The sequence below is a fragment of the Mastomys coucha genome, unplaced genomic scaffold (assembly GCF_008632895.1).
Source record: "Mastomys coucha isolate ucsf_1 unplaced genomic scaffold, UCSF_Mcou_1 pScaffold9, whole genome shotgun sequence".
Classification (NCBI taxonomy): domain Eukaryota; kingdom Metazoa; phylum Chordata; class Mammalia; order Rodentia; family Muridae; genus Mastomys; species Mastomys coucha.
Genome location: NW_022196915.1, coordinates 25,055,437 through 25,070,108, shown reverse-complemented (window position 1 = coordinate 25,070,108; position 14,672 = coordinate 25,055,437). Strand labels below are relative to the sequence as shown.

The 14,672-nt window shown below is 38.9% G+C and overlaps 1 protein-coding gene across 10 annotated transcripts in view; it reads left to right on the top strand.

Moving 5' to 3' along the window:
- Nrg3 (neuregulin 3) overlaps positions 1–14,672 on the top strand; it is a 1,082,533-nt gene that overhangs the window by 1,033,663 nt on the left and 34,198 nt on the right. For all 10 annotated transcript variants that reach the window (XM_031362861.1, XM_031362862.1, XM_031362863.1 and 7 more), the window contains 2 exons: positions 5,495–5,597; positions 14,368–14,494. In XM_031362861.1, the coding sequence (XP_031218721.1) occupies positions 5,495–5,597; positions 14,368–14,494 (230 nt within the window). The remainder of the gene's footprint in view (positions 1–5,494; positions 5,598–14,367; positions 14,495–14,672) is intronic.

Genomic DNA, 14,672 nt, shown 5'->3' with positions numbered 1-14,672 from the left:
TGGTCCCCCCCTCCAAGAAATTTCCTATCCCATTCTCCCTACCCATGTTTCTATAAGGGTTTTCCCCCACCCACCCACCCATTCCTGCCTCCCTGCCTTCACATTCCCTTACACTGGCTCACTGAGCCTTCACAGGACCAAGGGCCTCTTCTCCCATTGATGCCCAACAATGCCATCCTATGTGGCTGGAGTCATGTTTCCCTCCATGTGTACTCTTTGGTTCTTGGTTTAGTCTCTGGGCGCTCTGAGGGGGGGTCTGGTTAGTTGATATTGTTGTTCTCCCTATGGGGTTTCAAACCCCTTCTGCTTCTTCAGTCCATTCTCTAACCCCTCCATTGGGAACCCCATGCTCAGTCCAGTTGTTGGCTGTGAGCATTCACCTCTGTATTTGTCAAGATCTGGGAGAGCCTCTCAGGAGACAGCTATATCAGGCTCCTATCAGCATACACTTCTTGGCATCCACAATTGTGTCTGAATTTGGTGACTGTACATGGGATGTATCCCCAGCTGGGGCAGTCTCTGGATGGCCTTTCCTTTAGTCTCTGCTTCACACTTCATCTCCATATTTCTTCCCATGAGTGTTTTGTTCCTGCTTCTAAGAAGGACCAAAGCATCCACATTTTGGTCTTCCTTCTTGAGCTTCATGTGGTCTGTGAATTGTATCTTAAGTATTCTGAGCTTTTAGACTAATATCCACTTATCAGTGAGTGCATACCATGTGTGTTCATCTGTGATTGGGTTACCTCACTCAGGACAATATTTTCTAGTTCCATCCATTTGCCTGAGAATTTCATGAAGTCATTGTTTTTAATAGCTGAGTAGTACTCCATTTTGTAAATGTAGCACTTTTTCTGTATCCATTCCTCTGTTGAAAGACTGTTGCAGGAAACATTTTAAAAAGGACTGGCAAGTTTCCTGTACTACTGCAGGACATGGGTGGGCCACATGTCTCCAGCTGGGTGATGGTCTCTCTGGACCAGAGCTCCCGAGTTCCCTTGGTGGATCACTAAGTTGCTAGCCCCACATAAAGACCGTTCACTTGGCAGTCAGCTACCACAACACCCATCAACCTGGTAAAAACAAAACTGTTGATGAATAGCAGGGTTATCATGATACTGCCAGTGACTCTCTGACTCTTGGGGCTGGTCGGTCATGCACTGGTGGGCAATGGCTGACCTGTTTTTATCTCATGCAGACTCTGTCTCAGAACTCCAAAATCTCTGCACCCAGCTAGTTCCCACTGCCTGGTGGTTACCATGCCAGCCCCATGCGTCAAAGCCCCCATGGCCTTTGTGATGCACACTAGGCAAACCTATGCTTTGTTGCTGGACCTTTCTTTCTTAGTTTCCAGAAAAACACCACACAAATTTAGCTCAGAAATAATGGTAACTCAGTCTCTGGCATAGCAACTAAAACCTAATCTTGTAAACCTTTTGAAATCTGATTCTGCTCATGATGAATCCTGGTGGTTCTGCCATGATACTGGGAAACTCTAGCAGCTACATCTTGCCCTTATGCTATTCCTGTTCCAAAAAGCCTCTAAGTCTGTCCTCCTGCTTCTCTTCCTCCCTCCAACCGGGAAGTCGCACCTACTTGCCCAGTGATTGCTCCTTTATTTGTTAGGGGATTGGTTCACAAGAAGTCACCTGAGTCTGTAACTCACTTATCATCTGCAGCCCCTCCTAGGAAAGCAGAATTAGCATCAAAATACAAACAGCACCAGGCCCATCCACAACAAAGGACATCTGTTTGTTTTTTTGTTTTGTTTTGTTTTGTTGTTTGTTTTCCAGCTTGTGGCTATTATAAATAAGGCTGCTATGAACACAGTGGAGCATGTGTCCTTGTTATATTTGGATCATCTTTTGGATATATGCCCAGGAGGGGTATACCTGGGTAATACTATGTCCAATTTTCTGAGGAACTGCCAGACTGATTTCCAGAGTGGATATTGTACCAGTTTGCAATCCCTCCAACAATGGAGGTGTGTTCCTCTTTCTCTACAACCTTGCCAGCATCTGCTGTCACCTGAGGTTTTGATCTTAGCAGTTCCAACTGGTGTGAGGTAGAATCTTGTGCTGGCTTACAGGTTCAAAAGTTCATTATCATTATGGTGGAAAGCATGGCACCATGCAAGCAGGCATGGTGCTGGATAAGCAGCTGAGAGTTTACTTCTACATCCTCAGGCAGCCAGAAGGAGACTGGATTCTGCACTGGGCAGGGCTTGAGAATATATACTACCTCAAAGCCCACCCCCAATTACATACTTCTTCCAACAAAGCTGTGCCTCCTTGTTATGAAACCATTCAAACACGTGAATCTATGGGGCCAAAACTATTCAGCATCTGTGAAGAATAAACATTATAGTATGACTCAGTCTATAATCTTTATCTGCAAACATTTTAAAGTTTACATCTTTTATGTTTCAGATTTTTCAAATCAATGTTATGATATTTCAAATGTTTTCTTCTACTTTCATAGTTTGAAAATTTTGTATTTATATCTACTATTTTTTATTTTGGATATTTGCATCTTTTTAAAGTTTATTTCTATATAAAATGTGAAATTATGATCAATAGCTACTTTCTGGAACTTTGCTATTCTAGCAAAGCCATTTTAATTTTTTTCATTGCAAAAATATTTTTATACTTTGGTAAAGGTTAGAAACATATTTCTAGACTCTCTCATATGTTCCATTTTTTCTTTCTCTAGAATTGGGCATTCATTTGACCACTATAGTTCTTCTTATTGATAAAATCTCTGTTCTCTTGACTTCAGAAATAATATTGTATCTACTCTTTATCTTTTATGTTTCCATTAAACATTTAAAATCAGCTTTTTAGTTTCTATAAGAGCAAAATGTCTCCAAGGTGTTTAGTTTTTTTAGATACTATCGCATTGTATAGCCCAGGCTAGCCTCAAAATCAAGTTATTCTTTTCTCTGCCTCAAGAGTGCTGGGAGTACAGAAGTGTGTTACCAAAACCAGCAGTTTCTGCAGCATTGCAATTTGACAGCCTGGGAAGATAATTGGTCTAAGTATGTGTATTCTTATCATAACATATATTTCTGTGTTTCTATCCTTTCAACTGTCTCAGCCTGCCTTTAAACTTCCCAACAAGACCTTCATGTGTTTTTGTAAAAGTTGTTGGTATAAATGTTATATTTTTATGCTGTTATAATATTTCTCTTTCAAATTCAGCTAATTTGTTTCTTTTAGTATATATTTAAGTAATATTATTTTTTCATACTTTATGTATTACAAACATGATGACTTTAGCTACAAGCTCTCCTACATTCTTTGTAAATTCCAACAGATTTCCTGCACAGATATCCACAATGTCTGAAAAGACAAATTTTCATCTGTTGGCCCTAATAGAATGTGTTTGTTTCAGTGCCCAGTAGAAGTATGCAAGCAGTCATTATTGTTCTCTTAAGGTCAAACAATTCAGGTTTCCATGATAATACATAGCTTTCTATTACATGTATATGGGTCCAGTAAAACTAATCTTTGTCAGTATGAGGAATTCCCTTCCAGTATGTCTAGTGTAGCGTACTAAGCCCCTACCCCCAGAATAATCTAGTCATTAGATTTTTCCTTAACCTGATAAAATAGTCAACCATAGAGATACTTAGGGTCTTCACTTGCATTTCCCAAGACAACCCCACCTACTTATGTTGTACCAAGGTTTGCATATGTTACTATATATACCTCTCTGGCTTTTTATTAAGAAAATGCCACTTATATGATAATGAGTGCAGTTTTGAGATTTGTTGTAGTTTTGTATTGAAATACCGCTGGCCTAGAATTGTAATTCAGAGAAATCTTATTCTTCTAAAGTTCAACAATAAGAGATCTCCAAAAAAAGAGGATAAGGTATAAACTAGTGAATTAATCTTTGATAGAAGTAGAAAAAATAATTCATTTCTTCAAAATTCCCTAACTATAATATACATGCGAATTACCCAAAAATTCATTGAAATCAACCTTGTCTATTAGGAGATCCGAGTTGGATACTACAACCATTCCACAAAGTGCAGATGATCCATGTGCTGGACACTCTTCTTCCACTCAGAAGGTGTTTGCTAGACCCAAAACAGCACTGAGAACTTTTAAAGCCAAAAGCTCTGTGGTCGCTGATGTGTGCTGCTCAGTAACTCACCAGAAACAAATGAGCATGGCCTGTCCTCTAGAAGCTTTCAAGGTTATTGAGAGGCACACAGAAGTTGAAGAACCCCTATATAAATTAGTGAGAAGGCATGGAGGAATGGAGGATGAAAAGATATGGAAGAAGGATGAAAATGAATGAGAACAAATATGCTAATTTTGGCTGTTATTTTGGAATGTTTGACTAGCTTCTCTACACAGGCTTCTTTTAGGACTTGTGAAATATCTGAGAGAAAGGGAAGTGTCAGTCATCAGATGTTTGAGGATTGTTGAGGTAGGTGGTTGAGCCCGGGTATATGAACTATAGAGTAGATGATATTGTAAGGATTTGATGCCCATCTAAGAAACCTAATTTTCAGCCTTCAGCTCTTACAAAGTATCTTCCCCATAGCATAATCTTCTAGGCATGCTATGAAATGCTTAAGGTGTTGTGAAGGTTGCCAGTTTTTTGAATTTGCATGTGAAGTTGCCAAATGGATGAATGGGACAATGCATGGAAACAGTATTTGCAAGTGGGTCTCAATGATTGTAACCATGTCCTATGGTGTTCATGCTGTTTAAAGAGAGAAATGAAAAGAAAAAGAATGGCAATTTGCAAAGAAAAAGTTCCAGGATCTTTGGAACCAACACTCTCGATAAGGTGGAAGAACTATTTTAGCAAGCATATTTTTAAAAACAAATTGAGTGTAAATTGTAGTGCCTGAAAATGTTTCTCAATTGCTGTGTTTTGTGGTGAAAAAAGACAAAATAGTACATTGGTGTAGAGGGTGGTGTCCACTGGGCCAAGAACACAGAGATGGCTACAGATGTGGCAAACATGATTTTTATATAAATACTTCAATATTAAAGTAGTGGAAAGATGAATAATGACAGAACTCAAAACCAGAATGAGATAACACAGAAATATGAGCAACACAAAATATAAACTCAAAGTTTTTGTTGGCACTAGAATCTGCAAAGTAACACTTACCTTCTAGCTGAATAAATAGAGCCCTACTGTAGTTACTAAAATGTATGCTCATACAATTTTCAGAACTCATAGAATTCACTTATAATATTTACCAAGTTGGTACATGTATAAGAGTGAGAGAGTACTTATACATCTGAACAGATATTAAAAGAAAAAATTAAAAGTAGTAGTTATGGTACAGATCTCTACAAAGAAGCTGAATCATAATGTCTTCCTCATGTTTTTCTCCTAGTCATGACAGGAACAACAACCAAAAATATTGGCTTTGAAAGACTCCTACCAGTTCAGAAGTACAGAGATGAAGACTGCGGCCTCTATGCCCCACTACCATCCATTCTAATCCTGTTTTTCAAATTCACAGAGAGTGAAGACGTTTATCAAAGGCAGGTGCTGTCAATTTCATGTATCATCTTTGGAATTGTCATCGTGGGCATGTTCTGTGCAGCATTCTACTTCAAAAGCAAGTAAGACCATTTCTCTGGTGATTAAAGTTCCTTCTTAAAGAAAGAGTTTTTTCTTTGTTTTGTTTTGTTTTGTTTTGTTTTAATTTCAGCTCCAATCAGAGGGATTCTTTGCACATGGGTCAAACAATGATCTGCAGAAAATTAGATAGAGCCTTCTCTGGACTAAAGTGAATATATATACGGACATGGGGGTGGTGTCCTCAGATATACATAGTGGGGAAGTTTCTAATACACACAGTGATTGTTGGCACAACTTCATCGCCTGTCTGTATTAAAGGCTCAATGTCTGTCACTAAAGGACTAACTTTACAGTTGGAACTGTGATGGGCGAAAGGTGTCCTTTGCCATGGACTTAAGTGTTCTCTACTATTGTCAACAGAAGAATACTTTCCAGGAAAAAGACAACTACACAAAAGTCTCAGTTTACTTTCAAACAGTTTTTGCCCTGTATTCATAAAATTTAAGCCACATTAAGGAAAGAACACACACACACACATACACGCACACACATTGGTTCAGTTTGGGATACAGAACTTGAGTATGCTGAGAATTTCATTTGCCAAGAAATTATCTGCAGGTGAAGGGACTTACAATGATTCATAAAGTAGAATTAAGTCTATATTTTATATATGGAAATGTTTTCATAATGCTAGGTTTAAATAAAAGAACATTGTTGTAATTACTTATGAAAATGATGTCATGTGCAATTAAAATAGCAACTGCAAATCAGTGTTAGTCTTTGGGTTCTTGAGCCTTGGAGACATTGGCTTCAGTTTCACACCTATGGCCTGCCTGAAATCATAGTCAACATGCAATTGCTTTTCTTTGGACCCCTGTTTTTCTGTCTATTTTATCTGTCAATTGTATCTGAAAATGGATCATTTTCAGATACAATTTATAACACCTGTCTGTAAGTCATATGTGTCAATTTTTAAAGAGAGCTACAAATATGAACTTAAATAAAACATATTGGGGTATGACTACAGGATTAGTAACTATTATTTCAACAAACTTTTAAAAATGCTTTTAGAATTTCAGAAAGACTATAATAAAAGTACATAAGTTTCCCATGATTTCTAGACCTAATGCTCCTGTTATTAGAGTCTTGTATTAGCATCATTTTCTTGTCACAATAATGTCCAATAATTGTACTATGTCCTAATATCCCTAGTTTCAGCCTTCCTTAGTTTTTGACATAATGTATTTTCTTCTCTCTTCTCTCTCTCTCTCTCTCTCTCTCTCTCTCTTTCTCTCTCTCTCTCTTTCTCTCTCCCTCTCCCTCCCTCCCTCCCTTCATTCCTCCTTTCCTTCTTTGCTTCTTTCCTTCCTTTTTTCTTACTTTAGGCCCTTTTCCAGAATGCCACATGACATTTTCTGCCACATTTCCGTAACTATTGCCTATGACAGTGGTCAGTGGTGATTTCCAAACATGTAAGAGGCACACTGGACTTTTCAGAGATTTACTCTCAGCCCTTGCAACACCCCAAGTTGTGTTGTTAATGCATTAGTCAACTTCTATTTCCCTAACAAAGAGGCTGCAATATTGAAATTACACTTATTTGCAAAAGGAAAACAAATAAGAACAGAATGTCTGACATCAGTACCATCAGATCTTCCTGGTCAGCAAGGGAGCTTTGTGATCAACATCTATTGCTGGGGCATGTGTAGGAGTTAGTGTTTAATGGAAACATTGTTAAGTGCCAGATTCCTCATGGTAGACTTAGAGGACCAAGCTGATGTAGAAGCACATACCAAGACACAGTCTTCTACCTGTTGTAATTGAGGAGCTATTGGCAACTCACAGCTGATGGGGAAAAAAAGAATCAGGTTTTTTCAAGAAAGCTCAACCTCAGAAGCTACCCATACTCCAGTCAATGATTCTATGCACATACAGGAAATACTAATTTGACTTGGGTGTTAAAACAAAGAGCACACTAAGATGGAAAGGGAAAAATGGTAGGATGTGGAGATGAGGAATCTTGGAGAGTATGGGTGTGGATTTGATCAAAACATATTAGAGAATGTAATGATATGCAATGTAAAAATAAAGTAGAGAATAGAAGAAATGATGAAATAAAAGAGCTGTAAAATTGTAATAATAAAAATCAAAGCCCATTCCAACTGGAATTATATTTTTCATCAGAGATCTGAAGTGCATTGTTCTTACGTTCCTGACTCTTGAGTAATGACATCAAGTGCTAACTCTCTACTACCAAAATGAATGTCCACTATTATAATGCCTTGATCTGCATGAGATTATAGATTCATGGATTCTTACTTCCCTTTCTCTAGTCTTAGAGACGAAAGAATGGGCTTTCTCTTAATTTTCATGCAGAAAATATAGATGTAGTGTATTATTTGGAATCCTCACTTCTAAGAGGATCTTAAGAGACTTTTCATTGCTCTCCAAATGAGTTCACTAGAACATCCATTTGGTGTACTGAGATGTAATCTCTGGCTCTAGAGAGCAGAGACTTTGCAAAAAGCTCCATGTTCACAGTCATTTATATTATGTTTCCTATAAAAACTTTGATATTGGTGCTCCAGTCTTTTTTTAATTTATTTACTTTATATCCTGATTGTAGTTTCCCGTCCCTCCTCTCTTTCCAATCCTACCTTCCTTCTCCCCATTTACCTCACCTTCCCTTCTCTTCAGAAAAGGGAAAGCCCCTCCCCCATGGATATCAAACATCCATGGCATATCAAGTTGCAGTAAGACTAGGCACATCTTCTACTGAGATCAGATAAGGTGGTACTGTTAGGTGAAAGTGTCCCAAAGATAGGCAACAGAGTCAGAGACAGCCCCTGCTCTCCCTTTAGGAGTCTCATATGAAGCTTCAGCTTCACAACTGTCCCATATGAGCTGCTCAACATGCAACCTCACATATAATGTAGCAGTATGGCTGAAACAAAAATGAAGGTAGGCAACATGAGGTAGCAGAAATGAAACATTTTACAGTCAGAGAATGTTCTTGTGGGGATAACTGAATCCTCCAGCAATGGCAAAAAACAGTAGGAAAGGATTTCTAATCATCCCCAATGAGCCCACATGGTCCAATTTACAGGCTATATGATGATTTATTCAAGCCGCTACCTTTTGCTTCTTTGGTTTCATTGGAAACTGAATTCTTAAAGGAGTTTCAGTTTACGTTTTACCTACAGAAGGAAGAAGGATGAGGTTGCCTATACTAGTCCTTAGTGAACTAAAAATCAATCACATGGCTCAACTCTAAAATTGGATTCACAGACAGGAGAGAATATGTGTATAGATAAAATCAAAGATGAGTTATCAAGACTGGGGAACTAATGGAAAACATGGGAATTGAAATTGCCAGTAAATACACACACACACACACACACACACATACACGCACGCATGCACACACACATACAGTCGATAGCATCCTGATTGTTACTGTAGTTTGTGTAAATTATTCTGGGCTCACCTGGATGTTCTGATGTACAACTATTAACTTAAGCATCAGTAGAGGTCTTTGTCTCCAAGTTGTCAGCATACAATACTAAAAAGTGCTTTTAAACAACCTGCTTTGAGATAGCACACCTGCAATAGTAGTAGGTCAATGTGATACTTGATATAAGATAGGACCAAAAATCGACATATGGTTCAGAACCAAGCCAGCTTTGAAATGTCTCATGGGGCTTGTTGCTACCCTTAGTGTACCCCATTCCAGTTTCTCCCACTCCACAATTCCCATTTCTTCACTTACAGAAGTGGTGAAACTATACAAACCCAATATATTTCTTGAATATTATCCCTATGCTATGATCTGCTTCCTCAGAAACTCAGCCTGTGACATTAGAAATGATAGATGCCAATTGGATTGTGGCATCTACAATTCTACTATGCACAGCACCACCACCACCACCACCACCACCACCCCGCAAGTCATTGGGCCAGAGATACCTATCTATGACATGGAAGTCTACTAAGCTTGAGTCCTGATCTTACTGAACTGGTAGCATTCCAGGGTACATGCCCAGACCTTGTATGTAGTGACTGTTTTCAAATGAGGGAATCTAACCAGTCAGCTGTTGGTCATCTTCTCTGTTCCCATTTGCTAAGAGGAGAAAGAAAAAAAAAAAAAAAAAAAAAAAAAAAAAAAAAACAGAAAAAGAAACCAGAATAATCCTTGTACTTGTTAAAGGAGAAAACCAGGAAAAAAATGGGATGGTAAAAAGCCAAGGCATATTCCAAATGAAAGCTCATTTATTCTGAAATATTACTGAGTCAGGACTTGCGTGATAAAGTTGTAGAAGAGGAATTATAAAAACAGATTCAAGAAATACACTCAGATTTTGTAGGAGTAATATTTCATAAAAGCATACTTTTCCAGTATCTGAATTATGTGATTACAGAAAAGAAAATGTTCCTACTATATTTATTCAAGAGATGTAACTGAGTATTTGCTTTGTGCTAAACCTTTTTTTTTTAATTAGATATTTCTTTATTTACATTTCAAATAATATTCCCTTTCCCAGTTTCCCCTCTGGAAAAAAAAATCCCTATTCCTTCCTCTCTCACCCTGCTCACCAACCCACCCTCTTCTACTACCTGGTCCTGGAATTCCCCTACACTGGGGCATAGAGCCTTCACAGGACCAAGGGCCTCTCCTCCCATTGTTGAAGGACTAGGTCATCCTCTGCTACATTTGCAGCTGGAGCCATGAGTCCCACCATGTATATTCTTTGGTTGGTGTAAACCTTCTTGTATTGCTTCGTGATGGTTTATTTGGATTCTCATCTCCCAATATCCAGTTTGCTTCTCAAAAGAATTCCTTCTCCCTTTATGTGGCTGCTGTGTGCTCCTTAAATGTTTATGAGAAATATTCATTTTTATCAACCAACTACAGATTTGTTGTTAAGAAGTTGATAGAATATTTTAAGTGAATTAGAGCAGTTGAGAGGGTTAGGCCTAAAAGTGCCCCCCAAAATAATTGAAAAGATAAAAGAAATATTTAAACAGACAGCCACTTTACACTGGGGTTTAAATTTAAAGGTTAAATTACCTCTGAATCCTTTAGAAAGTACCAGTGTTGTGTGAGGAAGGCAATTAGTACAATCTTTTATCTTCAGAGCAATGTCCTCATTCTTTTGTAGCATCTTTCCACTGCCCTGACCATGCTGGGTAACAAAATGGAAAAGAGGAATGTTTTGCTTGTAACTGCTTTGGTAGCCATGGGAGAGGGCTCTCATGAATGCAACTTACAGAAAAAGGAAAAGGACTCAAGGAAGTTTAGATAACTATGAGAATAATGAAATGGGCCCAGGGAAACTCTAGGTCACATGTCAGCCTCTTCTATAACAGAGACCATGCTCTGAGTGCTGCCTGGCTGAGAAGCTTGTCCTATGAGAGGCACTTTACTAGTGGGTCTCTACAGGGCTGAGACCTGCAGAAGAAAACTTAAGAGAATGATTCTGCAGTTACATTTGAGTCCAGGGATGATAGATAATTACTGTGTGATACCCTGGTAAAAGGAAACTAAATAGACAGCAGTTTGGTCCACTATCTTAGGGTTTTACTGCTGTGAACAGACACCATGACCAAGGCATTTAACATTTAATTGGGGCTGGCTTACAGATTCAGAGATTCAGTCCAGTATCATCAAGGAAGGAACATGGCAGCATCCAGGCAGGCATGGTAAGGGGGAACTGAGAGGTCTTCATCTTCATCTGCAGGCCTAAAACAGAAGACTAGCTTCCAGGCAGCTAGGACTAGGGTATTAAAGCCCATGCCCTCAGGGAAACACCTACTCCAACAAGGCCATACCTCCTAATAATGTCACTCCTTAGCTCAAGCACAAACAAACCATTACATTCCACTTCCTGGCCCCCATAAGCTTCTTCAAACATATGAGTCTATCTGGCCATGCCTAAACATACCATAATGCAAAATACATTTAGTCTAACTTAGTTAGACTAAAGTCACAGTAGTCTATAGCAGTCTCAAGAATGTTAAAGGTTCAAACTTCAAGGTCTCTTCTGAGATTTATCCCATCACTTAACTGTAATCCCCAAAGCAAGACTAGAAACCAGATGGACAAACTCCAAACTCTGCATCTCCATGTCTGATGTCAGTGATCCTCAGACCTTCAACTTCTTTTTCATCTTTGTTGACAGCAACAAACTTCTTTCTTTTGGCCTGGTTTCACTCGCTCTTAGCAGCTTTTCTCAGCAGATAGCCCATGGCTCTGGCATCTTGAATATTGTGGGGTCTCCAAGACAACTTCAGTGTTACAGCTTCTTGTTTCAATGTCTGGGATCTGCACATGATCTTCTGGGATCCTCTAAAAGGCTAGCATCACTTCTCTAGCTGACCACTCTAGCACTCTAAGCTCAGGTTGATCCACTCCACTGCTGCTACTGTTCTTGGTGATCATTCCTTGGTACTGGCATCTACAATAGACTGGAGTCTTCCTCTGCAACTAGGCTTCACCAATAGCCTCTCATAGCCTCTCTTCATGGTGCCAAGCCTCAAATCCTTTGCATGACTCCTTCAGTCCTGGGCTGTCAACTGCAACTGAGGCTGCACCTTCACCAATGGCCTTCCATGGCCTCTCTCACATGCCAAGCCTCAGCTGCTCTTTATGACCACTTCATGCCTTCAAAACCAGTATCACCTGGGTGACTCTTACACATTACCAAGTACAGCTGAAGCATGAGGTATAACCTTGGCTAGCTCTGGAACACAGCTTCTATATGTTCTCAGAAAACACTTCGCAGAAGATTTCACATCAATGATGCTGTTTTCTTCTTACTCACCACTAATTTCTTAGCTCCAGCTAACCAGCATTAACTGTCCCAATAGTCTCCTTCTCTGCTTGACTATAAAGGCAGAGCCATATGACCAAAGCTGCTGAGTTCTGCTGCTTCTGAGGGCTGAATCTTGTCCCCCTTGTTATAGTACATTACCACCACCTTTCTGTTTTCCAATTCCTTCATTGCCTAAGCATATATGTCCTGGAACTTGCTCTGTAGACTGACTTTGAACTCATGCCTGTTCCTTAAATGCTGGGACTAAAGTTGTGTACTACTACCCCTGATCTAAAATTTGTTTTGTCCCAGGGTGACCTTGAACTCATATCTGCTTGCCTCAGTCTTGAGGAATTAAAGGCATGTACTACCACATCTGATCCTAAACTTACCTGGGTGGGATCTTGCCCCAAGGTCATCATTCCCTTAATTCAATTTAATATCCTTGAACAGAAGGTTCTTCCCCATTTCACTTCCTGGTGTTCCTTTAATACTTGAACCATATATTTTATATTTTTTTCCTTTCTAAGCTTGTTATACTTGTTCAAAATGCTCTTCATGAGACTTAACCAGAGAACAAAGTCTCTTCTAGACTTTTTTGAGATTTCCTTTGTCAATGCAATTAATATACATCTCTTTACCTTAGCATCAGGTAGACTCTTCAGACAAGGACAGAACACATCCCCATTCTTCACCAAAATACCACAAAAACAGTCTCTAGGCCATATATTGAAATTCTTCTCTCCTGAACCCTCTTGGGCCAGTTCAAATCAATCTTAGCAACAAAGTCTTTCATATTCCTACTAGAATAGCCCATTAAGCCCCACTTAAAGCATTCTACTCCTTTCCAAATCCATAGTCCTAAAACATTCTTTCAGACAGAAGTATAGTCAGTCCTACCACAACAATACTCCAATCCCTGGTACAAACTTCTGTCTTAGGGTTTTACTTCTGTGAACAAACACCGTGGCCAAGGCAACTCTTTTAAGGATAATATTTAATTGGGGCTGGTTTACAGGTTCAGAAATTCAGTCCAGTACCATCAAGGCACAAGCATGGCCGAGTCCAGGCAGTCATGGCGTAGGAGGAACTGAGAGTTCAAAATCTTCATCTGTAGGCATCTAAGAGAAGGCTGGCTTTCAGGCAGCTAAGACTAGGGTATTAAAGCCCACGCCCAAAGTGGCACACAGACTCCCAACAAGGCCACACCTCCTAAAAGTACCACTCCTTGGCCCAAGCATTCAACCAATCATATCCACCTTTTTTGTATAGATATTGAATAGTATAAACAATAATCAATATATGCAGACACTTTCCATGGGAGTTCAAAATCCTAGAGCAATCTCAACTTCTCCATTTAGAAGTTCAAGGACCTTATGCAAGTGACTGGACCGTTCTGAATCATGATTCTGAGTAGAGTATGAAGGAAGACTGAGTGGACTGAAACCCATCTTTTCTAAATATCCTTTAAAAAATGATTTCATTTCTTTGTGCCTTTTTAATAGACATTCTCATCTATTAAATGGGTATAGTAGATTACCTCATTACAAAGGTTTATTATGAAAGTAAATAAAACAATGATTGTATTGAACTCTAAAATGTGTTGCAAATTACCATGTAAGCATTAGCTCATTAAAAGTTAACTCTGTTAGAGAATGGATATACAGTTCAGTACTACAGGGTGTGACTAGCATGCATGAAATTCTAGATATGACCTTCAGCATGATACCAAAAAAGAAAAAGTTAATGACTTTATTATTTAGTCTGTTGGTACTACCACCACCACCACCATCAACAACAACAAGCTCTTCAAACATTAATATGTGCATAAGTTATATACATTGGAACTGTATAAATATTAGCATATTGACAATACACTAGCCAAGCCCTAGCTTCAAATTTTAACAGAGGAATCAAATATGGAAACTTTTAAAAGAACTTCAAAATATATACCATATTATATCTATGCAAATATTTATCCACATATTCATATCTGCAGGAAACAAGCTAAACAAATTCAGGAGCACCTAAAAGAGTCACAGAATGGGAAGAACTACAGCCTCAAGGCATCCAGCACAATGACGAAGTCTGAGAGCTTGATGAAGAGCCATGTCCAACTGCAAAATGTAAGCCGCATGTCTACACATTCCTTTTGTTGCTCAGAAGTTTTGGTTATAGAGTATGTCTTAGGTAAGGTTTTATTGCTGTGAAGAGATACTATGACCACGGCAACTCCTATAAAAGAAAGCATTTAATAGGGGCTAGCTTACAGTTTCAGAGGTTTAGTCCATCATTGCCATGGCA